General features: G+C 40.9%; 1 protein-coding gene across 1 annotated transcript in view; it reads right to left on the minus strand.

Annotated features, from left to right (window-relative positions):
• Window positions 1-26679, minus strand: part of LOC126456924 (uncharacterized) — a 50828-nt gene extending 24149 nt beyond the window's left edge. The window contains exon 1 of the mRNA XM_050092858.1: window positions 26559-26679. Coding sequence (XP_049948815.1) covers window positions 26559-26613 — 55 coding nt within the window. The 5' untranslated portion in view covers window positions 26614-26679. The remainder of the gene's footprint in view (window positions 1-26558) is intronic.
• Between the last annotated feature and the right edge of the window lie 862 nt (window positions 26680-27541).

Below are 27541 nucleotides of genomic sequence, written 5' to 3' on the forward strand. Positions count from 1 at the left end.
GGCCGATTTTGGTTGGCAGCCACAGGACACACAATGTTAAATATAAGGTAAAATACATATATAATTTAAATAACAACAGAATCCTATGTAACAATTAGCCTAACCTAAAAATAATCCGTTTGCAAGTATTTGAGAAAAATAAAAGAAAAATCCCCATTGAGGACCCCATACCCGTGGCGGAACATTCTTGGGTGTTCAAAAACAATAATTTGTATTCTTCAAAAAAGTGGAGCCGCACTTAATTCATTACTGTTTTCTGCAAGCACGGGAACTGAACTCAAAATTCCAGCGTGACTGTGATACACACTGTATATATGTGTACCTCATAGGGAGTGCATTACACACTTGACAAAGCCTTACTAATGTTGGCTACAGAAGGTGGTTTTGGCTAGATTATGTTGGGTGAGAGTACGTCCACTAGCCTGTACTCGTGCGTTTTGTATTTAGTGATGGTTGATTCAAATAAACAGCATGATTATTATTAGAAGACACGACATTTTCACACAGAAAGAGAACAGTGTGGTAAAACCACTGCAGAATAGCTGATAAGCCCTTCTATCCTGCCACATTTAGACTGGAGCATATATGGTGCACCTGGCCTCTGGCCTAGGATGGTACACACTGACAGATAGGACAGGGCGGAGGGAACTAGAAAAGCACACAATGGAATTGGCTTATCCTTGGAGAACCCAACTTTCATCAGCCGATTAAACTTAATAATTGAAAACTGACCAACAAGTCAGTCACCACTCCAAACTGCCCTCAACATTTACTACCGTCCCATTTAGTGCGACATCGATAGTGCATTTATTTACTTCAATAATTACTTACTTACTTACTCCTTGGCGCTACAGTCCCTGTAGGGCATTGGCCTCACTGAAGATCACAGCCCAGTCCTGACGATGTTTGCTCTCGTTTCCTTCATCTCCTGACTCCAAACTTCCTCAAATCATTTTCCATATCCTCCAGCCATCGTTTCCGAGGTCTCCCTTTGCTCCTTTTGCCACCTGGATTTCCTGTGTACACCTTTTTGACAGCTGGATCCTCTGACATTCGCTCTACATGGCCCAGCCATCTTTATTTGTTACACTTAATTTCACTCATAAAGTCAGGATTTCTATACAGTTCTTCCAATTCCTTGTTTCTCCATGTCCTCCATTGCCCCGCATCGTACACGGCTCCAAAAACCTTTCATAATATTTTCCTCTCCCATCTTCTCAAGAGCTCCTCTTCTGCTAGTCATTGTCCATGTTCCTGACCCAAACGTTACCACTTGTCTTATGAGCTTCTCATATCTCTCACAATTGCCTTTGTTCAACTTCATATATTTCTCTTTAACAACAGCATTTTTCCTGGAAGCAAAGAGATACTATAAGCTAGATTTTGGTGCATGTGGTTAAACAGAGTATACCTCGGTTATCAATCTCCACCCTTTGCATCACTCTCTCCAACACTATTTTGAAGAGTAGCGTGGATAATACATCACCCTGTCTTAACCCTTGGGTGGCCTCAAATTCCTTAGAAAGTCTTCCTTCTACTTTTACCTGGCATTTTGTGCTGGTGAGGGTCATTTATACCAGTCTGATAAGTTTACTTGGGAATTCCATCTCCATTAATGTGTCATATAGCTTTTTCCTTTTAACACTATCATAGGCCTGTTTAAAGTCTAGAAAAAGTTGGTGTACATCCACATTATATTCATAACACTTTTCTATTTGCCTTATAATGAAGCTCTGGTCTGTTGTTGATCTGCCCCGTCGAAAACCGCACTGCTAGCTCCAAGTATTTCTTCTGTTAATAGTGTCAAGTCTCATATCAATGACTTTGGTTAGTACTTTGTTCACCACGCTGACTAAAGCAATACCGCGATAATTTTCACAGTTTGCTTTGCCCTTTTCTTATGAATAGGGCACATAATGGCCATGTTCCACTGGTCTGGCATCTCTTCCTTTTCCCATATTTCTACTATCAGCTGATGTACCAATCTTGTTAGATGTTCACCTCCACCCTTGATCATCTCTGCTGAAATGTTGTCGTTACCTGGAGCCTTATTATTCCTTAGGCTTTTAATTGCTTTCCTAACTTCCTCTATAGTTGGTATAGGTACAGATCTTTCATCCTGACTAACATTCTGCCACGGTTGGTGACCCACTGTTTCATTTTCTTCCAGAACTTCTCTTTCTGTAGTGACATTCAGCAGCTCACTGAAATATTCGGCCCATCGGTCTAGAACCTGTTCTTCTCCTCCTATAAAATTTCCTTCTTTATCTCTGCAGAATACCGTACGTGATTGGAAGCCTTTCATAAGTTCCTGAACTCACTTGCTGAATTTTCTTACTTCTTGATCATTATATTCTTCTTCCAGCTCTGTAATCCATCTCCTCTCTAATTCTCTTTTCTTTCTTCTGCAAATCCTATCTGCCTCTTTCCTTTTCTTCATGAATTCTTCTGTGTTAGATCTTGTTGTCCTGTTTATCATTTTCTTCCCTGCCGCATTTCTCTCTTCCACTGCCTTTTAACAATCTTCATCATACCATCCTGCCCTTCTCACCCTTTCTTCTAAACCTAAGACTTCTTCTGCAGTTTGTACTCCACTTCCCTTCGATGCTTTCCAGAGCTTGGCTTTTTTTAACCTCACACTTCTTCTGCAGTTCTGTTTCACACTTTTCGGATACTATCTTCTCTTTCAATTTAGAAACTTTGTATCTTCGAGGAGCTTTTGTCTTCCCTCTGGATCCATATTTCACTCTTACCATATAATGATCCGAATCGCAGTCAGCCCCCCTGCAGCTATCAACTTCAAGGATGTCAGACGCATGTCCCCTGTCGATTACCACATGGTCAATTTGATTAAAAGCAGTGCCACCTGGCGAGGGCCATGTGGCTTTCCTTGGGTCATTTCTCTGGAGCCATGTACTCTTCACTACCATTGTATTGCCCATGGCAAAGTCTATAAGTCTTTGTCCATTTTTATTCGACACCTCATGCACGCTTTCATTTCCTACTGTTTCTCTAAAGGTTTCTTCTTTTCCCACTTTTGCATTGAAGTCACCCATCACTAACTTTAAATCATTCCTTGGTATGCCTTCTAATTCCTGTTCCAGACGACTATAAAACTCATCTTTCACTGCAACCTCATCATCTTCTGAGGTTGCATACACACATACTAGAGTAATGTTGAAGAAGCGGGCCTTCATTTTCAAAGTACACATCCTTTCATTTATAGGGTTAAAATTTATGACTGCTGATTTATACTTATTGTCTACAAGAAAGCCAGTACCACCTACTATACCACTGTCTCCTCCACTATACATAATAGTGTAATTACCGCTTCTTATGATACCATCTCCTCTCCATCTCACCTCTTGAACTGCTGCTGCTACTCCTATATGGTATTTCCCCATCTCTTGTTTGAGTCCATGTAGAGCTCCTGGTGTGCTCAAAGTTCTTACATTCCAAGTACATCTACATCTACATACATACTCCGCAATCCACCATACGGTGCGTGGCGGAGGGTACCTCGTACCACAACTAACATCTTCTCTCCCTGTTCCACTCCCAAACAGAACGAGGGAAAAATGACTGTCTATATGCCTCTGTACGAGCCCTAATCTCTCTTATCTTATCATTGTGATCTTTCCGCGAAATATAAGTTGGCGGCAGTAAAATTGTACTGCAGTCAGCCTCAAATGCTGGTTCTCTAAATTTCCTTAGTAGAGATTCACGAAATGAACGCTTCCTTTCCTCCAGAGACTCCCACCCGAGTTCCTGAAGCATTTCCGTAACACTCATGTGATGATCAAACCTACCAGTAACAAATCTAGCAGCCCGCCTCTGAATTGCTTCTATGTCCTCCCTCAATCCGACCTGATAGGGATCCCAAACGCTCGAGCGGTACTCAAGAATAGGTCGTATTAGTGCTTTATAAGCGGTCTCATTTACAGATGAGCCACATCTTCCCAAAATTCTACCAATGAACCGAAGACTACTTCCCTACAACTGCCATTACATGCTTGTCCCACTTCACATCGCTCTGCAATGTTACGCCCAAATATTTAATCGACGTGACTGTGTAAAGCGCTACACTACTAATGGAGTATTCAAACATTACGGGATTCTTTTTCCTATTCATCTGCATTAATTTACATTTATCTATATTTAGAGTTAGCTGCCATTCTTTACACCAATCACAAATCCTGTCCAAGTCATCTTGTATCCTCCTACAGTCACTCAATGACGACACCTTCCCGTTCACCACAGCATCATCAGCAAACAGCCGCATATTGCTATCCACCCTATCCAAAAGAATGTTTATGTAGATAGTAAACAACAGTAGCAAAGCAGCAAAGTATGTATCATTTCTGCGTTTACGTTGTCCTTTTCTTTGCATGGGTCGTTCATCAGTATCATCAGTCCGGCGGTTCCTATCTTTGAGTTTCGGAAGAATATTTTTTTCCGCTATGCGGATGTTAGCCCCATGATCAACCCCCAACCTGAATTGCCTGGATTTGTATCGGGTTTACTCCCTTAGGTAGATTGGCTTCACCACGCCTCTAGAGCCCTCCCTGCCCCATGTTGTAGAAATTGAAAATGATAAGGAAAAAGGCCCCCCATGAACCATGGACCTTGCCGTTGGTGGGGAGGCTTGCGTGCCTCAGCGATACAGATAGCCGTACCGTAGGTGCAACCACAACGGAGGGGTATCTGTTGAGAGGCCAGACAAACGTGTGGTTCCTGAAGAGGGGCAGCAGCCTTTTCAGTAGTTGCAAGGGCAACAGTCTGGATGATTGACTGATCTGGCCTTGTAACAATAACCAAAACGGCCTTGCTGTGCTGGTACTGCGAACGGCTGAAAGCAAGGGGAAACTACAGCCGTAATTTTTCCCGAGGGCATGCAGCTTTACTGTATGATTACATGATGATGGCGTCCTCTTGGGTAAAATATTCCGGAGGTAAAATAGTCCCCCATTCGGATCTCCGGGCGGGGACTACTCAAGAGGATGTCGTTATCAGGAGAAAGAAAACTGGCGTTCTACGGATCGGAGCGTGGAATGTCAGATCCCTTAATCGGGCAGGTAGGTTAGAAAATTTAAAAAGGGAAATGGATAGGTTAAAGTTAGATATAGTGGGAATTAGTGAAGTTCGGTGGCAGGAGGAACAAGACTTCTGGTCAGGTGACTACAGGGTTATAAACACAAAATCAAATAGGGGTAATGCAGGAGTAGGTTTAATAATGAATAGGAAAATAGGAATGCGGGTAAGCTACTACAAACAGCATAGTGAACGCATTATTGTGGCCAAGATAGATACGAAGCCCACACCTACTACAGTAGTACAAGTTTATATGCCAACTAGCTCTGCAGATGACGAAGAAATTGAAGAAATGTATGATGAAATAAAAGAAATTATTCAGATTGTGAAGGGAGACGAAAATTTAATAGTCATGGGTGACTGGAATTCGAGTGTAGGAAAAGGGAGAGAAGGAAACATAGTAGGTGAATATGGATTGGGGGACAGAAATGAAAGAGGAAGCCGCCTGGTAGAATTTTGCACAGAGCACAACATAATCATAACTAACACTTGGTTTAAGAATCATGAAAGAAGGTTATATACATGGAAGAACCCTGGAGATACTAAAAGGTATCAGATAGATTATATAATGGTAAGACAGAGATTTAGGAACCAGGTTTTAAATTGTAAGACATTTCCAGGGGCAGATGTGGACTCTGACCACAATCTATTGGTTATGACCTGTAGATTAAAACTGAAGAAACTGCAAAAAGGTGGGAATTTAAGGAGATGGGACCTGGATAAACTAAAAGAACCAGAGGTTGTACAGAGATTCAGGGGGAGCATAAGGGAGCAATTGACAGGAATGGGGGAAATAAATAAAGTAGAAGAAGAATGGGTAGCTTTGAGGGATGAAGTAGTGAAGGCAGCAGAGGATCAAGTAGGTAAAAAGACGAGGGCTAGTAGAAATCCTTGGGTAACAGAAGAAATATTGAATTTAATTGATGAAAGGAGAAAATATAAAAATGCAGTAAGTGAAACAGGCAAAAAGGAATACAAACGTCTCAAAAATGATATCGACAGGAAGTGCAAAATGGCTAAGCAGGGATGGCTAGAGGACAAATGTAAGGATGTAGAGGCCTATCTCACTAGGGGTAAGATAGATACCGCCTACAGGAAAATTAAAGAGACCTTTGGAGATAAGAGAACGACTTGTATGAATATCAAGAGCTCAGATGGAAACCCAGTTCTAAGCAAAGAAGGGAAAGCAGAAAGGTGGAAGGAGTATATAGAGGGTCTATACAAGGGCGATGTACTTGAGGACAATATTATGGAAATGGAAGAGGATGTAGATGAAGATGAAATGGGAGATACGATACTGCGTGAAGAGTTTGACAGAGCACTGAAAGACCTGAGTCGAAACAAGGCCCCCGGAGTAGACAATATTCCATTGGAACTACTGACGGCCGTGGGAGAGCCAGTCCTGACTAAACTCTACCATCTGGCGAGCAAGATGTATGAAACAGGCGAAATACCCTCAGACTTCAAGAAGAATATAATAATTCCAATCCCAAAGAAAGCAGGTGTTGACAGATGTGAAAATTACCGAACTATCAGCTTAATAAGTCACAGCTGCAAAATACTAACACGAATTCTTTACAGACGAATGGAAAAACTAGTAGAAGCCAACCTCGGGGAAGATCAGTTTGGATTCCGTAGAAACACTGGAACACGTGAGGCAATACTGACCTTACGACTTATCTTAGAAGAAAGATTAAGGAAAGGCAAACCTACGTTTCTAGCATTTGTAGACTTAGAGAAAGCTTTTGACAATGTTGACTGGAATAGTCTCTTTCAAATTCTAAAGGTGGCAGGGGTAAAATACAGGGAGCGAAAGGCTATTTACAATTTGTACAGAAACCAGATGGCAGTTATAAGAGTCGAGGGACATGAAAGGGAAGCAGTGGTTGGGAAGGGAGTAAGACAGGGTTGTAGCCTCTCCCCGATGTTGTTCAATCTGTATATGGAGCAAGCAGTAAAGGAAACAAAAGAAAAATTCGGAGTGGGTATTAAAATTCATGGAGAAGAAATAAAAACTTTGAGGTTCGCCGATGACATTGTAATTCTGTCAGAGACAGCAAAGGACTTGGAAGAGCAGTTGAATGGAATGAACAGTGTCTTGAAAGGAGGACATAAGATGAACATCAACAAAAGCAAAACAAGGATAATGGAATGTAGTCTAATTAAGTCAGGTGATGCTGAGGGAATTAGATTAGGAAATGAGGCACTTAAAGTAGTAAAGGAGTTTTGCTATTTGGGGAGCAAAATAACTGATGATGGTCGAAGTAGAGAGGATATAAAATGTAGGCTGGCAATGGCAAGGAAAGCGTTTCTGAAGAAGAGAAATTTGTTAACATCCAGTATTGATTTAAGTGTCAGGAAGTCATTTCTGAAAGTATTCGTATGGAGTGTAGCCATGTATGGAAGTGAAACATGGACGATAAATAGTTTGGACAAGAAGAGAATAGAAGCTTTCGAAATGTGGTGCTACAGAAGAATGCTGAAGATTAGATGGGTAGATCACATAACTAATGAGGAAGTATTGAATAGGATTGGGGAGAAGAGAAGTTTGTGGCACAACTTGACCAGAAGAAGGGATAGGTTGGTAGGACATGTTCTAAGGCATCAAGGGATCACCAATTTAGTATTGGAGGGCAGCGTGGAGGGTAAAAATCGTAGGGGGAGACCAAGAGATGAATACACTAAGCAGATTCAGAAGGATGTAGGTTGCAGTAAGTACTGGGAGATGAAAAAGCTTGCACAGGATAGAGTAGCATGGAGAGCTGCATCAAACCAGTCTCAGGACTGAAGACCACAACAACAACAACAAGGAAAAAGGATTGGCTTAGGATAGGACAGGACAGGAGACAGGTTATCGATAGGTCGTTGTGGGACACACTTGGTCTCGCTCCTCCCCTTCGGCCTGTCTGGCATGGGTGACCCTGCTGGTAGCTACGCTACCGCCGGCATAGCCCTCCAGATCCTGAGCATGCAAACCTCCTCGCCCACACGGACAGTTTAGGTTCGAAAAATGTGCAGGAAAGCTGCTTCACAAGTCATTGTGCAGTAAAGACGGAGTCAATTATGACCGTTATGCATAGGAATACCAAATTTTCACGGTAGCCCGAAGCCAAGGTTAAAACACAACGTGCTTTCGGCACTATGTGGCCATGTCTTGCCAACACAGGGTGTGTTTGGCCTTGGCATGTGTAAGGTAACTGTCGGCGATGGTTCCTTCATGTCAGACACATTTCAGTTGGCACCCTCAGTCAGGTGGTGCGAGAGCCGCTCCACGGACAAATTTGACTGGCGAAGCTATAAAGCCACCAACGTCTCGTTGTCAAAAGGTGAGTCACGCAGTCGCTCTCATCCCAGCTCTGTCACACGAACAGGAGCAGCTTTTCCAAGAGATGAGCCTGTCTCGACATTTCTTCCGTTGCAGCATATTACATCCGCTCAGTTCTGGTTAGTCCCCCATTAAATTACCCCTGGAGGGGGTGGAGGGGGATAGTACCTGTAGAAGAACAATGTGCTGTTTCCATGTTTCTGTACCATATGTGTGTGTACTCCAGTGTACTGCTTCATTTAATTTCAAGGAAAGCTTTGGCTGTAGCTAGAACATCATCATCATTATCGACCTGAACAGTTTCCCATCACAGGCTGGGTCCGTTTGGAACATAAGCCTCGCACATCTAGTTCTGTTTTCCCTCCACCCTTCTTTGTTCACTCTGGTCCATTCCTCGCCTCCCTTTTCAACACACTCCTGTACATCTTTCAGCCATCTATCCCTTGGTCTTCTTCTTGATCTTTCTTTCGCAGCTCCATTTCATGTATCTTTTTGGGACTCCTCTTGTTTTCCATTCTCTTTAAGTGCTCATACCATCTTTGCCTTGATGTTTCTATCTCTCTCTTCAAGGATTCTACTTTCACTATTTCCCTTATCCTTTCAGTTCTCATCCTGTCTCTCTTTGTCAATCATATCCTACTTCTGGAGAACTTCAGTCACATGCCTGTAATCTGCCTACATCTATTTTCTTCATTATCCATGTTTCAGATGCTAGGTGCTAATTTCAGTACAGTGAACTCGGAACTGGCAGCCCAATTTTCACTGCTAAGACCATCAATATATACTCTAAAACAAAACAAAAAAAACGACTAACTACGGAGGAGCTATCCGACAGGGACGGAAAGTGGTAATATATGATGTACATGGACAGATAAACAAATGACTACAATGTTAAAAATATTGCATGATTTATTCAAGAGAAAAAGCTTATCAAATTGAGCAGATCAATAACGCTTTCGTCCACCTCGGGGCCCCTATGTAAGCAATTATTCCGCTTGGCATTGTTTGATAGAATTGATGGATACCCTCTTGGGGGCCAAATTCTGTCCAATTGGCGCGCTATATTGTCAAAATTCCGACCTGGTTGGAGTGCCATGCCAATAATACTCCAAACGTTCTCGTTCTGGAGAGGTATCCGGTAACCCCTCTGGCTATGATAGTGTTTGGCAGCACGAAGAAAAGCGGTAGAAACTCACATTATCTTGCTGAAACGTAAGCCCAGAATGGCTTGCCATAACGAGAAACAAAACGGAGCCTAGAATATCGTCGGCGTACCTCTGTGCTGTAATCGTGCCGCGCATGACAACCATAGGAGTCCTCCTTTGAAATGAAGTGGCATTCCAGACCATTACTCCTGGTTGTCTGGTTGTTGGGTCATATGATAGGTGACAGTCAGAATGGTATCCATAGCTGTTCATGGCAAGACGTCTTTGCTGATCACAGGGGCTCTGTTCGAAACGCGATTGATAACTGAAGACCTACGCACTCAATGAGACTCCAGTCCGAAGCTGTGTGTCAGGAGACACCCCAGACAGCGATGACAAATGGCTCTGAACACTATGGGACTTAACATCTGAAGTCATCAGTCCCCTAGAACTTAGAACTACTTAAACCTAACTAACCTAAGGACACCACACACATCCAAGCCCGAGGCAGGATTCGAACCTGCGACCGTAGGAGTCGTGCGATTCCGGACTGAAACGCCTAGAACCGCTCGGCCACCGCGGCCGGCCAGCGATGAAATATCAATGACTGTCGCCTGCCGTATGGCCTGAGAATCAGGAGTAATGATCTGGGTGCCATTTCTCTTTATAGTAGGACACCTTTGCTTGCCATTTGCGATACCCTTGCAGCACAGCGACACGTCCATGATATTCTTCGCCCAGTTTTGTTGCCCTTCATGACAAGCCACGCTGAGCTTACATTTCAGCAAGATAATGTCCGCCTGCACACAGCGAGAATTCCTACTGATTGTCTTCATGCTTGCCAAACACTGTCTTGACCAGCAAGGTCTTCGGATCTCTCCCCATTTGAGATGGTTTGAAGAATTATAGGACAGCTGGACAGAATTTGGCACGTTACCCCTCAGTAGAATACCCAAAAATTTTATCAATCAATACTAAGCCAAATAACTAATTGCATAAGGAGCTAGAGGTGCAACAATGCGTTACTGGATTGCTCAAATTGTGAAGCTCTTCTCTTGAATAAATCAACCACTATTTTTGAATAATTTGTTTGTCTGTATATGTATATCACAACTGCTGATTTTCGTTCCATCCAAATAATTCCGTCGTGGAACGTCTTTTTTTAGGTTAGAGTGTAGTATTTTATTTATTATTCTCTTATAAATACGACCTTCTTTAGAGCTGAGGAACTCTGGAACAAAATGTTACTCCACCCTTTAAAGTAACGGTAAATAGTGATAGTAAATCCTCTGTCCTCAATGTTACAGGATACGAAACTACATGCAAGTGGTCAAGTAAGTCCGAATAGCTTCTCCAACGGAAAATTTATATAAACATTTTCTTTGTGTGTGAATTAATTTAACATGCAGAGCAACATCTCCCAAAATACTATTCGTCCCTCAGCTTCCATCACCTCTGCTCAGCTCCACAGCTCCGTTTTGCCACGTTTCTCCCCAAAACTAACAAAAAAAGGGATGCGAAAAATACGATAAAGAGACACCTTGATAAGTAATGTGTTAAGGCATCAGGAAATCGTAAAGTGTCAACCAAAGGTACTCTAGGCACCTGATGCTTGAAGCTGCGACAGCGCAACTCGCCACAGGATGGCCACCAAACGACATTTTCTGATTGGATTGTTAAATGAGCAGCTCGCACATCTCTTTGGACGACTATTAGAGAGCAGATATTTGCACAATGAAGGCTATTTGGAGGCATACTTTGGGGCAAAGCTGAACACGTAGCTGGCAGATATCCAAGAAAATAAGTGCAACCAAAGATAATGCTTTCATAGAGAAATCTTCTTGGCTAGCGTGTATTTTCTTTAGAATGGGAAAAGTCAAATTTATGGGACAACAGGAAATTCTTTTAACAAATAATTAGACCACCGAGACCAAGATCCTAAGCTGGCCATAAGACGTATGGACACACCGAGAACAACTTTGGAGAACTCTAGGGCAGAGTTCCCTTGGAATCGGACACTTCTATGTGTGATTTAATTAGAGACGCTTCACTGTTAGGTCTGACAAAATATGCTCCCGCAAGATTTTGTTTGTCAGCACAGGTCCGGACCGGCAGTGAAGCACACAGCTGGTCGCTGACTCACTCAACTGCTGTTGCAGCACTCACTCACCCCCCCCCCCCCCCCCCCCCCGCTTCCAAGGCCTGTTCTTCCCCTGGCCGCAGCAATAACGTCACAAAAGAGCCACACTGCCGACAGGCTGCTCAATGTCCTTGTCACAACATGCAGTTAAGCACTCCAGTCATACTCGACCTGCGACCTGAGAAGTTCTGCTCGCCTTAGGGGAATAACTTCAACCCAGAAACACGAACAAGTGCTTTTCTTTAACATAATGAAAGAAAGGTTGAAGACGGATATTTGCAGATTTATGTGAAGGGTTTTCACAATGTTGATTATACTACTCTGTTTGGCATTTTGGAGATAGCAGGGGTAAAACTCTGGGAGACAAACATTTTCCACATCTTATATAGAAACCAGCCAGCAATTGTAAGAGATCAAGGAAATGAAAGGGAAGTAGTGACTGATGCAGGAGTAAGTCGGAGTCGTAACATATCTCCAATGTTATTCAGTCTGTACATTAAGCAAGCATTAAGAAAAATCAAGGAGAAATTTGAAAAGGGAATTAAAGTTCAGCGAGTAGATATAAAAAGTTCGGGTTTTGATGATGACAATGTAATTTTGTAAGGGACAGGAATGGACTTAGAAGAGTTGCTGACCGCAATCGACAGTGGCTGGGAATCGGACTATAAGAAGAACATCAACAAGTTTAAAAGAAGCGTAATGGGATGTACTCGAATCAAATAAGGCGATTTTCGGGGATTACAGTAGGAAATGGGGCATTGAAAGTAGTAGATGAGTTCTCCACTTCAAGTAGCGAAAACCTTATGATTGTCGAAGCTGAAAGGGTATAAAAAGTACAAAAAGAGGATTTTTTGCATCTGACATAAATTTAGCAGCAGCATTTCTTTTTGGGGGATATTTCTCTAGGATTTGGCCTTGTACGAAAGTGAAACGTGAACAATTAGCAGTTCAGACCAGAAGAGAGTAGAAGTTTTTGAACTGTGGCTCTATAAAAGAATATTAAGGATTGCATGAGTAGATCGAATAACTAATGAGGAGATAGAAAAGAAATTTATGCCACGACTTGACTAAAAGAAAGGATTAGCAGACAAAACACATCCTGATGCATCAATAAATAGTCAATAAGCTAATGAACTAGGGGTAAAAACTGCTGAGTCAGACCTAGGTATCAACACTGTAAGCATGTTCCAGTAGTTATTCAGAGGCGAAGAAGTTTACAAAGAATTGGTTAGTTAGCATAACTTGTTGGTTCAAACTGGTTTTCACACTGAAAACCACAATAACTACAATAGGCATTTTGTTGTTTTCTGATATTACTCATAATAATGGGAAAATATCCTAAAAGGAAATTAACTATGCTTTATACAAAAAAACAGATTTAGTTTGTGGAAGTAAAGTGATTGTAATAAACTGTATTTATATTTCTGTGGATGGTGTATATATACCCTGTATAGAGAGTGTAACAGTTATAAGTGGAAATATTATTACTGAGGATACTGTATTGATCAACATTACATCAGTATTTACTTCATTTGCAGACTGTTAATTGTGGCTGTTAGTAGCAGTATGTTTTTATGTTTGTTAGTGCCTCCAAGTACATGTAGCAAGAGCAAGTCATGTTTATTTTTCCTTGGGCAGTACGACAGATTTTGAATTGTGGACATTTGGTGTTGAAGAGTGGACATTTGGATTCCCAATAGGTAGCCTACACTGCAGGCCTAGTGCACTTATTTGGTACAGTACGACTTGCAGAAAACATCAGGTAGTAAATTTTATGAAGAGTGTTTGATGCAGATGAAAAATATGATATGGGTAAATAATAAGGTACCACATATAAAAATATCTGCACTTATACCCGCTACACCGCATATATTAAACTAATTCTCAGTGTTACACCTTTTTCGATCCCATAAATAATAAATGAAATCGACATTAATTAACTTATATGTCGGGTTTACCTAAACACATCGCTGCAGATTGACACACAACATTCACCTTTTTCTACATGTATCACTACATTACTTCGCTTCACAACATTGGTTCTAATTACATTAATCACAAATTCCATTGTACTGGAGAGAATGTAGAGGGGAAAAATTGTTGAAGACAGAGACTGAAATATGACGAGAAATAATTTCTACATGTGTTACTACGTTACTTCGCTTCACAACATTGGCCCCAAATAAATTAATCACATATTGCATGGTACTAGAGAGAATATAAAGGGGTAAATTGTTGAAGACAGAGACTGCAATATTACCACAATTAATTTGGATATTAGGTGTGGGTGCTACTCTGAGACGAAATTGTAGTAAGCGGTATCAAATCAGTTATAAGACCCACTGTCAAAAGAGGAGAAAAAAGAAACAATACCTGGCCACGGCCATCAATTCGTTCATCAAAGCCCTTCGACAGCACTTCTTATTGTCGTTGTAAAGAACATTGAAAATACTACGACACCCTACCTCATGATCTAATTGTTTGGCTGGCTTTGCTTTACTGACGTTCGACCCTCTTAAACAGCGAAACATGTAAGTTTCTTAATAAGATATTTGTCTGGTAACAAGTGGATAGAAGCAGCGAGTTCAGGTATTAGTCTTTGTAATACAATGTAAGCATCATTCCTCACCTTTTCCGGAACACATTATGTGAGGTCTTCGAAAATGCTAACACTATTGGCAAGGAGTAGTAGCAACAAAAAGCAAAGAATTTATGCGTGCCTTCGAGCAGCGGTTTCTCTAAACAGACTTGAGAAATAGACTTTCATGAGGACTACAGCGCATTCCGTAGTCACATTGACGCTGAAATAAGATAATAATTACTCGCTGTTTGCTCTTTGTTTTCGCAATTAAGGCTCCCACATACAGCAAAGGTGTTCCCCTTCCGCCACGGAAAATCCCCTTAACTCGAACAGAGGGACCGCGTAAACTGGCAAGATCTAGTTTTCAGAGATTTGTGGCCAATTATCTCCTCTCTCTCTCTCTCTCCCTCTCTCTCTCTCCCTCTCTCTCTCTCCCTTCCTCTCTTTGTCTCTCTGCCCGTTTGTTACTCCTTTTCCCTTCTGAACATCACCTTCGCAGTATGTGTGCAGATGTGAATGATTGGGGTCTGTGTGTGTGTGTGTGTGTGTGTGTGTGTGTGTGTGTGTGGGTGGCGCGTGCCAATTAGGTAGTGTTACAATGGATACTGACACTTCAAAGTCAAAAATAAGATCAGTTAAATTACGTCCGCTGTCTGCCTTACAAAGGTGTAATACACGAAATACAGTGGCATTACTTTCTCTTTCATTTCATTCCACCTCTAATACGCTTTAGTTTTCAGCTAATCATAGAACATTTCAACTTTTTGTCCTTCGCAGGTCTGAAGCTAGAGAGCAGCTGCGTATCACCCAGTAAGGAGTCAATACCTAGAACGGTTTCCAGCTCGTTGGAATTACTTGGTATTTCAGCTCTCTGATCGAGAACATGTTTAACAATAATGGAAAATAAAAAAAAACTAAATAAAATGCTTGTTATAAAAAATACGGTTAAACAGAATATTAGAGTTATAATGTTCGTTGTAAAAAAGGAAAAGAAGAAGAAAATTCACTATACTCATGTTGCTCAGTCGGTGTTTCTAACAGACAGTTTTCAGTCTTCAAATTTTTTGCATTTATCGAAATACACGCGACAATGAACCTATAGCTTTGACAATTACTCACATAGTTTATAAGGAAAGGGAAATCATCGAGCCCATAGGTTATCACTTCGTACCCGCTTTCCGGAGGAGACATGTGCTTCTTAGGATGCCTTTAAAAATTTGAAACGTTACGTTAACCGAATATGAACTGCAACTATGAGGACTTTATTTTCTAATTTTTCCAGCAATTTCAAGCGTTAACGAACAAACGAGAACGAAGATCTCAATAAATTACAGTATGTATGGCGGTTCACATAGAAAGTGTTACACATAGGGTCTATTATTTGCTTTACCATCGAATGTAGGTAGCTGTCCCACTTGAGGACCAGACCAGTGATTCTAGTCCTGTATATAATAGATCGTAGATTTCTCTCAAAACATTTATGTCTTTTTAAAGAAATATTGTGAAACACTCAAGAATCACAGAAGAGTTTACTAAATTATAAATACGTGTGAATATCTGGTAGGGGATTGTGATCTAGTAGTAGCGTCTTTTACTAATAATCAAAATATCCAGTGTTCTGGGTTCGAATCAAGACACTGCTTAAATTTCGTATAAACATCACCTGAAATCGCTTCCGAACACTCCTAGTATCAGGCTTCACCCTTGTTCTGCCAAGGGGTCGTCAAAGAACCGGAGAAGTGAACAGAAGTTCAGGGCAACCTCTTACCCTTGGGAAACAATCAGCAATGATGAATGGCATGAGGATGCAAAAGGCAAAGGAAACGACTGCGTTAAAAACACACACACTGCTTGCTCAAGACAAGTGGTCTGTGACCGGTAAGTGTCATGACGATCTCTCCATTGAATAAACAACTCGGACTAGTGCCCCAATCGGATCTCCGGGATGGGCTGCAAACGATGAGATGAAAATGAAAAAAAGGCGAAATAACAAATGGAAGGATAACGTATTATAAATCGGAGAGTGGAAAATCAGAAGTTTCGAAGTGACAAGAAACCTAGAAAATCCGAAAATGTAAATGTAAAGACTCAATATATATGTAGTGGAGGAAAGTGAAGTGAAATGGAAAGAAGGCAAGGATACCTGTTCAGCCGATTGTAGCGTAGAAAATGATAAAACGTGAATATGAGTAGGGAGGTAGGGCAGGGAGTGATTTACTGTGAACAGTTCAGTGATAGCTGGCCGCTGTGGCCGAGCGGTTCTGGGCGCTTCAGTCTGGAACCGCGCGACCGCTACGGTCACAGGTTCGAATCCCGCCTCGGGCATGAATGTGTGTGACGTCCTTAGGTTAGTTAGGTTTAAGTAGTTCTACGTTCTAGGGGACTAATGACATCCGATATTAAGTCCCATAGTGCTCAGAGCCATTTGAACCATTTGAAGTTCAGTGACATGGCTGTTCTCATCAAAATCGACAGCATAACAACGCCGACAAGAATAGGTCAGGTATAATTGCTGACGTTGCAAACAGAACGTGAAGAGACAGAGTCAGTGTATGAGGGTAATGAACGGTTAATTCAGTACATAGTGGGAGATGAATAATAATAATGATCGGGGTGTGGAATGTGGTTGTAGCGGAAGGAGAAGAAGAAAGGGCTGCAGGAGATTGTGGGTTTAGTGGCAGGAATGAGAGAGGAGAAACGCTAACTGAGTTCTAAAATAAATTTCTGCTGGCAATAACAAAAATACTGTTCAAAAATCATAAGAGGACGAGGTATGCTTGGAAAAGGCCGGGATGCACAGGAAGATGTCAGCTGGATTTCATCATCGTCAGGCAGAGATTCCGAAATCAGATATTGCATTGTAAGGCGTACTCAGGAGCGGTTCACAATATTTAGTAATGACGTAGATTAGGCAGAAGTTTAACACGCACGTCCCTAAGAACCAGCGTGCAAATACTGAGGAATGATGAGATAGGTTTGATGTTGTCTAATGCTACGGACACTGCGGTAATGGATACCACAGTAGGAACTTCAGTTGAAGAAGAATGAACATCTCTAAAAGCGCCTACATCTACATCTACATCTACATACATACTCCGCAATCCACCATACGGTGCGTGGCGGAGGGTATCTCGTACCACAACTAGCATCTTCTCTCCCTGTTCCACTCCCAAACAGAACGAGGGCAAAATGACTGCCTATATGCCTCTGTACGAGCCCTAATCTCTCTTATCTTATCTTTGTGGTGTTTCTGCGAAATATAAGTTGGCGGCAGTAAAATTGTACTGCAGTCAGCCTCAAATGTTGGCCTATCACAGAACTTGAACAGACAGACATAAATTCAAGGACGGTAACTGCGTAGAAGCCTTGCCTGACAAATAAAAGTACTTCAGTTGATCGGCCATGTAACGAAGCACAAATATGTTCATCTGAAGACTAGAATATAGAAATGTGTACCAATTAGGAACTAAATAAATAAGGACTGCATGGAAGTCAAAAAATGGTCGCCGAAACGATTCAGTGTACAGAAAAGTCGAAACAACCTTCAGTGAAATTAAAACCAAGGGTGTCAACGTTAAGAATGCAATGGGCATTCCACTGTTAAGCGCAGAGGAGAGACGGGACAGGTGGAGGCCTATACAAGGGCGAAGACTTGCCTACTGACGTGATTGAGGAAAAATGGGAGTCGATATGGAAAACAGAGGGTATCCAGTATTGTAGTCGGACTTTAATAGAGCTTCAGAAGACTTCCTATCAGCGATGGTTTCTGCCACTGATAACATTCCTTCAGAATTTTTACTATCATTGGGGTAAGTGCCACCCAGTGACTATTCAAGTTGCTGTGAAGAATGGTTCAAATGGCTCTGAGCACTGTGGGACTTAACTTCTGAGGTCATCAGTCACCTAGAACTTAGAACTACTTAAACCTAACTAACCTAAAGACATCACACACATCCATGCCCGAGGCAGGATTCGAACCTGCGACCGTATCGGTTGCACGGTTCCAGACTGTAGCGCCTAGAACCGCTCGGCCACCCCGGCCGGCCGCTGTGAAGAATCTATGAATCTGGAGATACACCATCAGATTTTCTGAAAAAATATCACGCACACAATCCAGAAGTGTAAAATGACCGATAATTGCGAGAAATACCGCACAATCAAGTTATCGACAGAAGCACTAAAGTTGCAGACAAAAATAATATACAGAGTATCGGAAAAGAAAATTTAGGATTTATTCGATGACGACCAAATTGGCTTTCGGAAAGGCAAGATCACGAGAGAGGCAATTCTTAAGTTGCGATTGATTGTGGAAGCAACACATATTGAGAAAATCAAGACACGTAAATAGGATCTGTCGACTAGAAATGGTGCAAGATATTCAAAATTCTGAGAAAAATACGTGTCTGCTATAGGAAATGGCAGGTTATTCACAATACGTGCAAGAAACAAGATTGAATAATAAGAATGGAAACCAAGAACAAAGTTCTCGGATTAAAAAGTGTGTAAAGAGGGACGTAGTCTTTCAGTCCTGATACTCACTCTGTACATTGAAGAAGCAGTGGCTGAAGTAAAAGAAAGGTTTAGAAGAGGGATTACAGTTCAGAGTGATTGATGACATAGTTATCCTCGCTGAAAATGAGGAAGATTTAAAGGACGTGTTGAATGAAGTGAAAAGGCTGATGAATACAGAATATGGACTAAGAGTAAACAGAACAAAGATAAAAGTAACGAGGATTAACAGAAGTGACGAAATTATGAAATTGGGGACAAAGAAATAAACGAAGTTAAGTAATTCAGCTACCTCGAAAGCTAAATAGCACATTACGAACGGAGCAAGGAGAACGTAAGAACCAGACTAGACCCGGCAAAAAGGGCATTCTTAGCCAAGAAAAGTCTACTGGTATCAAACATAGGCCGTAGTTTAAGGAAGAAATTTCTAAGAATATACTTTTGGAGTACAGCATTGTATGGTAGTGACAAAAGTACTGCGAGAAAAGCATAACAGAAGAGATTCGAAGCATGTGAGATGTTTCGCTAGAGGACAGTGTTAGTACTAGAGTGACATGTAGATAGTAACAAACACAGGGAAAAGCAGAATTTGGAAAACATCGAACAAAGAACTGAGTACGTAGGTTCAAATGGCTCTAAGCACTGTGGGACCTAACATCTGACGTCATCAGTCCCCTAGACTTAGAAGTACTTAAACCTAACAAACTTAAGGACATCACACACATCCATGCCTGAGGCAGGATTCGAACCTGCGACCGTAGCAACAGCGCGGTTCCGGACTGAAGCGCTTAGAACCGCTCGGCGACAACGGCCGGCGGAGTACGCAGGGTATAACAGCTACTCTGAGATGAAGATGTTAGCACAAGAGAGCAACTCGTGAAGGGCTGTATCATATGCTCACAAGACTGATGAACCCACACCCCCTCCCCGGAGAAGAAAGAAACAGAGTAGGGGCGGTGTAAAAGAACTCCCCATGTTCCAACCCGCCAGTTCAGTGCATCAACACACTTCATTGTAGTCTTATTTCTTGATCACAGATATACGTTAATTTCAGCGTAACCACACAAGACAAATGAGCATTTTTGGAAGAAGATTTGCAGTAATTTGCGTTCCCCTATGAAATGAGCAAAGAAGGGAAAGCAGAAAGGTGGAAGGAGTATAAAGAGGGTCTATACGAGGGCGATGTGCTTGAGGACAATTTTATGGAAATGGAAGAGGCTGTAGACGAAGATGAAATGGGAGATATGATACTGCGTGAAGAGTTTGACAGAGCACTGAAAGACCTGAGTCGAAACAAGGCTCCGGGAGTAGAAACCATTCCATTAGAACTACTGACAGCCTTGGGAGAGCCAGTCCTGACAAAACTCTACCATCTGGTGAGCAAAATGTATGAGACAGGTGAAATACTCTCAGACTTCAAGAAGAATATAATAATTCCAATCCCAAAGAAAGCAGGTGTTGACAGATGTGAAAATTACCGAACTATCAGTTTAATAAGTCACAGCTGCAAAATACTAACGCGAATTGTTTACAGACGAATGGAAAAAGGGGAAGATCAGTTTGGATTCCGTAGAAATGTTGGGACCCGTGAGGAAATACTGACCCTACGACTTATCTTAGAAGAAAGATTAAGGAAAGGCAAACCTACTTTTCTAGCATTTGTAGACTTAGAGAAAGCTTTTGACAATGTTGATTGGAATACTCTCTTTCAAATTCTGAAGGTGGCAGAGGTAAAATACAGGGAGCGAAAGGCTATTTACAATTTGTACAGAAAGCAGATGGCAGTTATAAGAGTCGAGGGGTATGAAAGAGAAGCAGTGGTTGGGAAGGGAGTGAGACAGGGTTGTAGCCTATCCCCGATGTTATTCAATCTGTATATTGAGCAAGCAATAAAGAAAACAAAAGAAAAGTTCGGAGTAGGTATTAAAATCCATGGAGAAGAAACAAAAACTTTGAGGTTCGCCGATGACATTGTAATTCTGTCAGAGACAGCAAAAGACTTGGAAGAGCAGCTGAACGGAATGGACAGTGTCTTGAAAGGAGGGTATAAGATGAACATCAACAAAAGCAAAATGAGGGTAATGGAATGTAGTCGAATTAAGTCGGGTGATGCTGAGGGAATTAGATTAGGAAATGAGACACTTAAAGTAGTGAATGAGTTTTGCTATTTGGGGAGCAAAATAACTGAAGATGGTCGAAGTAGAGAGGATATAATATGTAGACTGGCAATGGCAAGGAAAGCGTTTCTGAAGAAGAAAAAATTGTTAACATCGAGTATAGATTTAAATGTCAGAAAGTCGTTTCTGAAAGTATTTGTATGGGGTGTAGTCATGTATGGAAGTGAATCGTGGACGATAAATAGTTTAGACAAGCAGAGAATAGAAGCTTTCGAAATGTGCCGCTACAGAAGACTGCAGAAAATTATATGGGTAGATCAGATAACTAATGAATACTATTGAATAGAATTGGGGAGAAGAGGAGCTTGTGGCACAACTTGACTAGAAGAAGGGATCGGTTGGTAGGACATGTTCTGAGACATCTAGGGATCACCAATTTAGTATTGGAGTGCAGCGTGGAGGGTAAAAATCGTAGAGGGAGACCAAGAGATGAATACACTAAGCAGATTGAGAAGGATGTAGACTGCAATAGGTGCTGGGAGATGAAGAAGCTTGCACGGGATAGAGTAGCATGGAGAGCTGCATCAAACGAGTTTCAGGAGTGAAGACCACAACAACAACATGAAATGTGATAAAGCCTGTTATGTTCTTATTGTATATGAATGATTTAGAGGAAAATCTGAACAGCCCTCATAAACTGTTTGCAAACTGATGCCGTCGTTTTCCTCCTAGTCAGATGAATGGAAGATCAAAACAAGTTACGAAATGACCCTGATAAAATATCTCAGTGGTACAAAAAGTAGCAACAGACTACAATAAAAAGTGTGTGATCCTCCACCTCAATACTAAGAGAATTTCTTTCAATTTCTGTTACGTGGTAAATGACACATGTAACAACTGGAACTGGAACGATTATACAGAAAATATTGCACGAAAAACGAACCAAAGACTTCATTTTATTGGCCGAACATTTAAAAAATACATAAAATCCACTGACAAACTCCTCATACTACACTTGTGTGTCAAGATCTGCGCAGTATGGGATTCCTGCTAGAGAGGAATTGAAACTTCCCCTTTGAATGTAAAGAATGTGTGTGCTGGTAAACTTCTACGTTACTTGATTTTCAAACTCCAGAGTGAAACTGAACGTACTCAGACTGTTTTCTCTTTACTTATTCTGATCATTTCTAAACTAACACACCATATTTTAGCGCAACGCAATCTGACTTTTAATAAACCCTACAAAATAACAGCCCTGACTAACAATAACCTATACCCTTCACGAATCACTTACCTCACAAAAATCTTCGTTAGTCGAATTACTGCAATACAGGGTTCGCCAATACTGCCAGTTAAACAGAAGATTGTAACTACTGAAGGCACTAGCAACAGATAGGCATATAGTTAGCAAATGAAAGATTCTGTTAGAGAACAAACAATGTATTTACCTTAATAGTGTTCAAAATTCGTGACATCCAGTTTAACAAATTTCCTTTTTCTGGCGGACACACGTCCAGATCGTCCGCTTATAGTAACCTCTCAAAACTCTGGCATCTCTCTCTCCACATCCACCACTGCTGGCGGATCACCTCCAACTGCCTAACACAACACTGGCGAATAACTTCCAACAACGAGTCCAACCAGCCACAGACTGCACACAGCGCAGTCAGCGGTTTTAATAGAAAGCGCTACGTGGCGTTACCAACAGAAAAACCTAAACAGCCTTCTTACAAAATGTCAGAAGAAATCGAAAGATTTCACGTTTAGTGTTAACACAGTTTTAAATTTTCATGTATATTATAAGTGAGTTGCGATCGGAATCATTAAAGCAAAAGCATTTTCCATTGCTACGAAATCTTTTCATAAAATTTCGGTCAATAACTTTCTCCTCTGAATGCCAAAACATGTTTTTGCTTCTCTCGTTAATGCTGGTAACAAGTACCCTCCGCCATTCACTGTTATTCAATTGCGAAATACATAAATAGATGCAAATGTCTATAAACTTTTGACACCAAAAATTTGCTTTTTTACGAAAAGTCATGATGGAAGAGCTACTGCATGGATTCTGCGTAATTCCCATTCGTTGCGAGTTGTCTTCAGATTCCGACACGATAAAACTTCGACATCTCTGCAGACGGAGAACTTATAAGTTTATTAACAATAAAGTCTCGCACTGCATGGCAGACATCGTCTGCTCAATCCGAACAACCTAAGAAAAATCTCTACATCCATCAGAAGTTAAAAGTGTCTACTTTCGGTGTCAATGAAACGGACGCAAAGCATTATGACATCTTCCCTCTTATAGCTGTCGAGCTGCGCTCTGATTAAGAAACATTCTGTTAACGTTTCGTATAATCTAACATCTCACGTTGGAAACAAACATTGTGCCTTTAAGAACACCTTACTTACCTCATCAAAGTCTTAACTAGATTAACAAATTAGGGAGTGTCGTACTAATCCGCTGGACTTCAAGAATAAAACTAGACAAGTAATAGGGGAAATGAATTACCATGGCCCATTATATTAGGTATTGTTTATCGTAGGTTTCTTATGAGCATGATTAACTCATGAAACTGTAATTTTTGCTAAAATACAAATCGTTAATAAAGGGGTTCTCTCTTTCTCTCTCTCTCTCTCTTATAAAAATATATGTTATGCAACTATAAACCTATAATCCATGAAAGATACTGTTGGTGACTTATTTTAGAAATTCCATGCATTATATTACATGGGTAACAATAAACTGTAAATTAAGGCCGTTAACATCTTGATAAGACAATGACGAAAATCTCAGTTAGCTCTGAAAGTATGTATATTTCAAATTATCATCTCGAAACAAAACTGCTATCACCCGCTGATAATTTAAAAGTTACAACAATGATACTCAATACGACCAAGTAAGGTATTAAACTAATTTTCACATGGATTCAGAAGTCTCTCTAAGAAACAAGGTATTCCTTATTTAAATTCAAACATCTTCTACAACTTGCCCATAAACACACTAAAAGAAAATGGATAACCATAAAAAATCATAAATTAAAAGCATAGCTCATTTCTCACTCTTCTGCAAAGTATGTGATTATTTGCATTGTTGATTTTCAAGTTTCCCATACGTACTGTAGGGTACAGTGTCCGTAGGGTACAAGGTCCACTACAGACAAGCCTCCAACTATATCCAGTATGACAATTGTTATTGTCAAACTTTAAGAAGTTTGCTCCCAAAAATGTGTAGATAAATAAACTATAAAAGCCGCAACTTTTGACAGAGGAGTGGATTCTATATTAACCCAGTAAGAAGTTGCAAACGTAGTGTTAATGGACATCAGTTAGTGCCACTGCTATGGAAAATGTTTCACCTGCTATTAATCATACTTTATTGTTAGTGCAAACTACGGAAATAATTTATGGTGCTTGTAATAATGTATGCCTTGACTCGTTTCCGATCACTAGAAATTTCCTCTCGTGATGTCAGCAGTAGACAATGGAATGAATGAATCGTTATTGTGCTTACGTTGTTAATTAAAATATCAATGACGGTGAAACACAGTACCGTTTCGTACCTCAATGCGTCAAGCTCACAGAGAAGTACGAAGTTCCGTCCGAAACACACAATAACCACCATCGCCTGAACTCATCCTCATTCTATTCTATAAGATGCGCCAACAATTCCTTAACATACATGACAAATTTAAAGTTGTTCATGCGAAGGTAATTCTTGGGTATTTCAAATATTATCTGTCGAAACGACATAACTTGGCTACACGAGCACGACAAAACGAGGCAAAGTGTTGAACCTAGACGTTACACTATTTGTCAGTATGTGTAGATAGTGAAGTTGCCTCTCAGATATAAAAGAAGCAAAAAGGTAAAAGTGCTGCTCCTATCATTAGCAGAACGCACGTTAATGTCATAGCGTTCAAAAAAAAAAAAAAAAAAAAAAAAGGTGCTCACTTGTAATGTTGTCGTTGTTAGAAATTTTCACCAATTGGCTGGAAAGAGAGGGTAGTGAGGTGTTGGTGCATAGTCCGTAGTCCCGAAAGCGTGTGTCACTACCGTGGCTTAAATCCAGTACCTTTCCATAGTGTCTGTTGGAACGGGGTATGTGCCACTGCGTGTAGTAATCAGTCTGTCGGATGGAGACCTTAAGCTCGACAGCACTACAGTCCGATTAAAATTACTTGATAGCTGGCACTTCACGATTTTGGAGCTGGTTTCCTCCAGAGTACTCAACTTCACGCCCGAACCGTTCGCTGTGGCCAAACTGCCACAATAATTGGTCAGTACACTTCCACTACCTTGTCTGGCGTTCTTTGTTGTGTTTGGATCCCCGGCACTTTGATTTCGTATTTCATCGCACATGAAAACCACACCAACAACCAAACACACACACACACACACACACACACACACACACACACACACACACGCACACACACGAAACAATGCTAATGAAATACTCGCGTTACATATAAAGCAGTAACCAAACTCTGCTGGATACTTCCAGACAAGACGCGATTCAGCGTACGTATACAGTTTTTCACAATCACAGAGATCGGCTTACATTAGAGAATCTTCGCACGATGTTGTGTAAAGCAGATTTTTCGTAGACCGCAATTCATCTTTGCGACTGGGTCACGTCAGTCGTAAATATAACTACTTAATCCAGTGTTATGGCATAGCGTAATGATTAACGTATAAACCTGCCGTGTATATGTTCTTAGGTTCGTATCTCGAAAAATGCAGGGAGACATTTTTGTTTCTAAATCTAATGAAAAGATTTTGACTATTATATTGATTCAGTTAATCGGTTGAAATGTAATCTGTTTTTGTTTCTAATTTCTTGTCCCATCATTTTCATCACGTATTAACTTTTTTATTTGCTCTTATTTTTTTCCTATCATTCTGTTTTCGTTTGAAATCTGCCTGTGTCGCCTATAATATGTAACCTCGTCCCAACAAGGGCTGCACATCGGTTGGTAACGCGGCAGCTCGTGTAGTCAGTGTCAGGACAGGTTGCTTTCAACGCTGAAACTGAAGTTTTCCTGTACCGAGTTTGTTCTTAGAGGTTAGCTTTAATCGGCGTGAAAAAAGCGATCGTGATTTTAGACCTGCAGCACGTTGTTGATAGCTGTTTTCTCATATACATTGGACATCACGAGGTTGTGGTTAGCTTAGGACATGAGTTAAAATTACGGTCTATAAAACGAGTCGTTGCTGTAGCTCAGTCACTTGTCACTTATAAGTTGTCGACAGAACATCTCGCATTTCCGTCATACCTTGGGTGGCCACTTCTAACTTTGCTCCGCGTTACACGTTAACAGCATTTGTAAAGTGGCCCGTCTTCATTTGTGTCGCCTACAGCTGAGCGGTAGTCGATGGCCGATGTGACAAGACTGTAGCGGCTAGTGACAGATGTCAACTATTGAAGAAATTTTAATCGGACTATAGTTGCTCTGTCACCAGGTTCAATCCTCTCTTTTCATTTTCATAATCATACAGAAGAACGTAAACTAGACACATTATTGTGCAACCTATTGCATAAATACCACACACAGTCATTGACATGGTTAAGGTGCGCATTTGACGCAGCATCTTTCGATCAGAGAATTGTAGGAATCTGTCAAATACGCCAGTGGAAACTGCGACTCACCCAACACACGTGCCACAGCGGCAGAGCAAAAGGCTAGCAGCAATAGTCGGCGCATCGTGTGGGACTGGTCCTCACCAGCCAGCAGACACTTGCTGCACACTGTGACGAGCAGAAGTGGCGACCAGCCTTGAACCTTCATACTGATAGCTGATAGTAACTAGTTTCCTCCTCGGCTAACACTGATTGCCCGGCAAGGTCGTGAACTTTGCAACCATAACTCTTCTGTTTGGTCTCACTAGTACCCAGTTTTTTTGAGTCGTCACTCTTTCAGTTAGTTATGTGAACACCACTTGTTCCAATTTTTCCTAAATTTTTCATCTACCCGTAGCCACTATTCACATTTTAGTCTATAATACTTTTGCATATTCTAACCTTTGTTCATCGTTGCAGATTTCCCGTCTACTGCTCCAACCAGTGCCCAGTTAACTATTTATGTCCGTTGTCGACGTCTTTGTTCCCGTAACTGTATTACTTTGGTAAAAAAGAAACAATGAGATATTAAGGCTGGTAGGAGTCAAACGGGCAGACTAGGAGCAAAAGAGGCACCGTAGGACATTTTAATTTCCACTGTTTATACTTTTACTAATAAATTCATAAAACCTTGTCAGCATGATCAGGAAGGATTCAGGATTCACACCCATAGCAGTGGAAGTTCAAAAACATAACAAAATAAATTTTTTACATGTAAAATTTCATCATATTTTCACTTACTATTGTCTGCATTTGTAGCTATAGGTACACTTTTCTTCATAAGTAAGAGAGATTCTTCATTGAATTTTGCACAGCATACAAACCATACTTACAGGTGTATGAAACTCTAGAATTTATGTAGTTTATGAAAAAATGAATGAGCTGTTACATTTTAAGCTTCATGTTTAGAAAAACTCAAATTTTATAGTTAATTATCTCAATTTTTACCACAGTTTTTCATATATTTGGAAAATTCTACAGTTTCATACTCCTGTAAGTATGGTTTTATGCTG

The sequence above is a fragment of the Schistocerca serialis genome, chromosome 2 (genome assembly GCF_023864345.2).
Source record: "Schistocerca serialis cubense isolate TAMUIC-IGC-003099 chromosome 2, iqSchSeri2.2, whole genome shotgun sequence".
NCBI lineage: Eukaryota > Metazoa > Arthropoda > Insecta > Orthoptera > Acrididae > Schistocerca > Schistocerca serialis.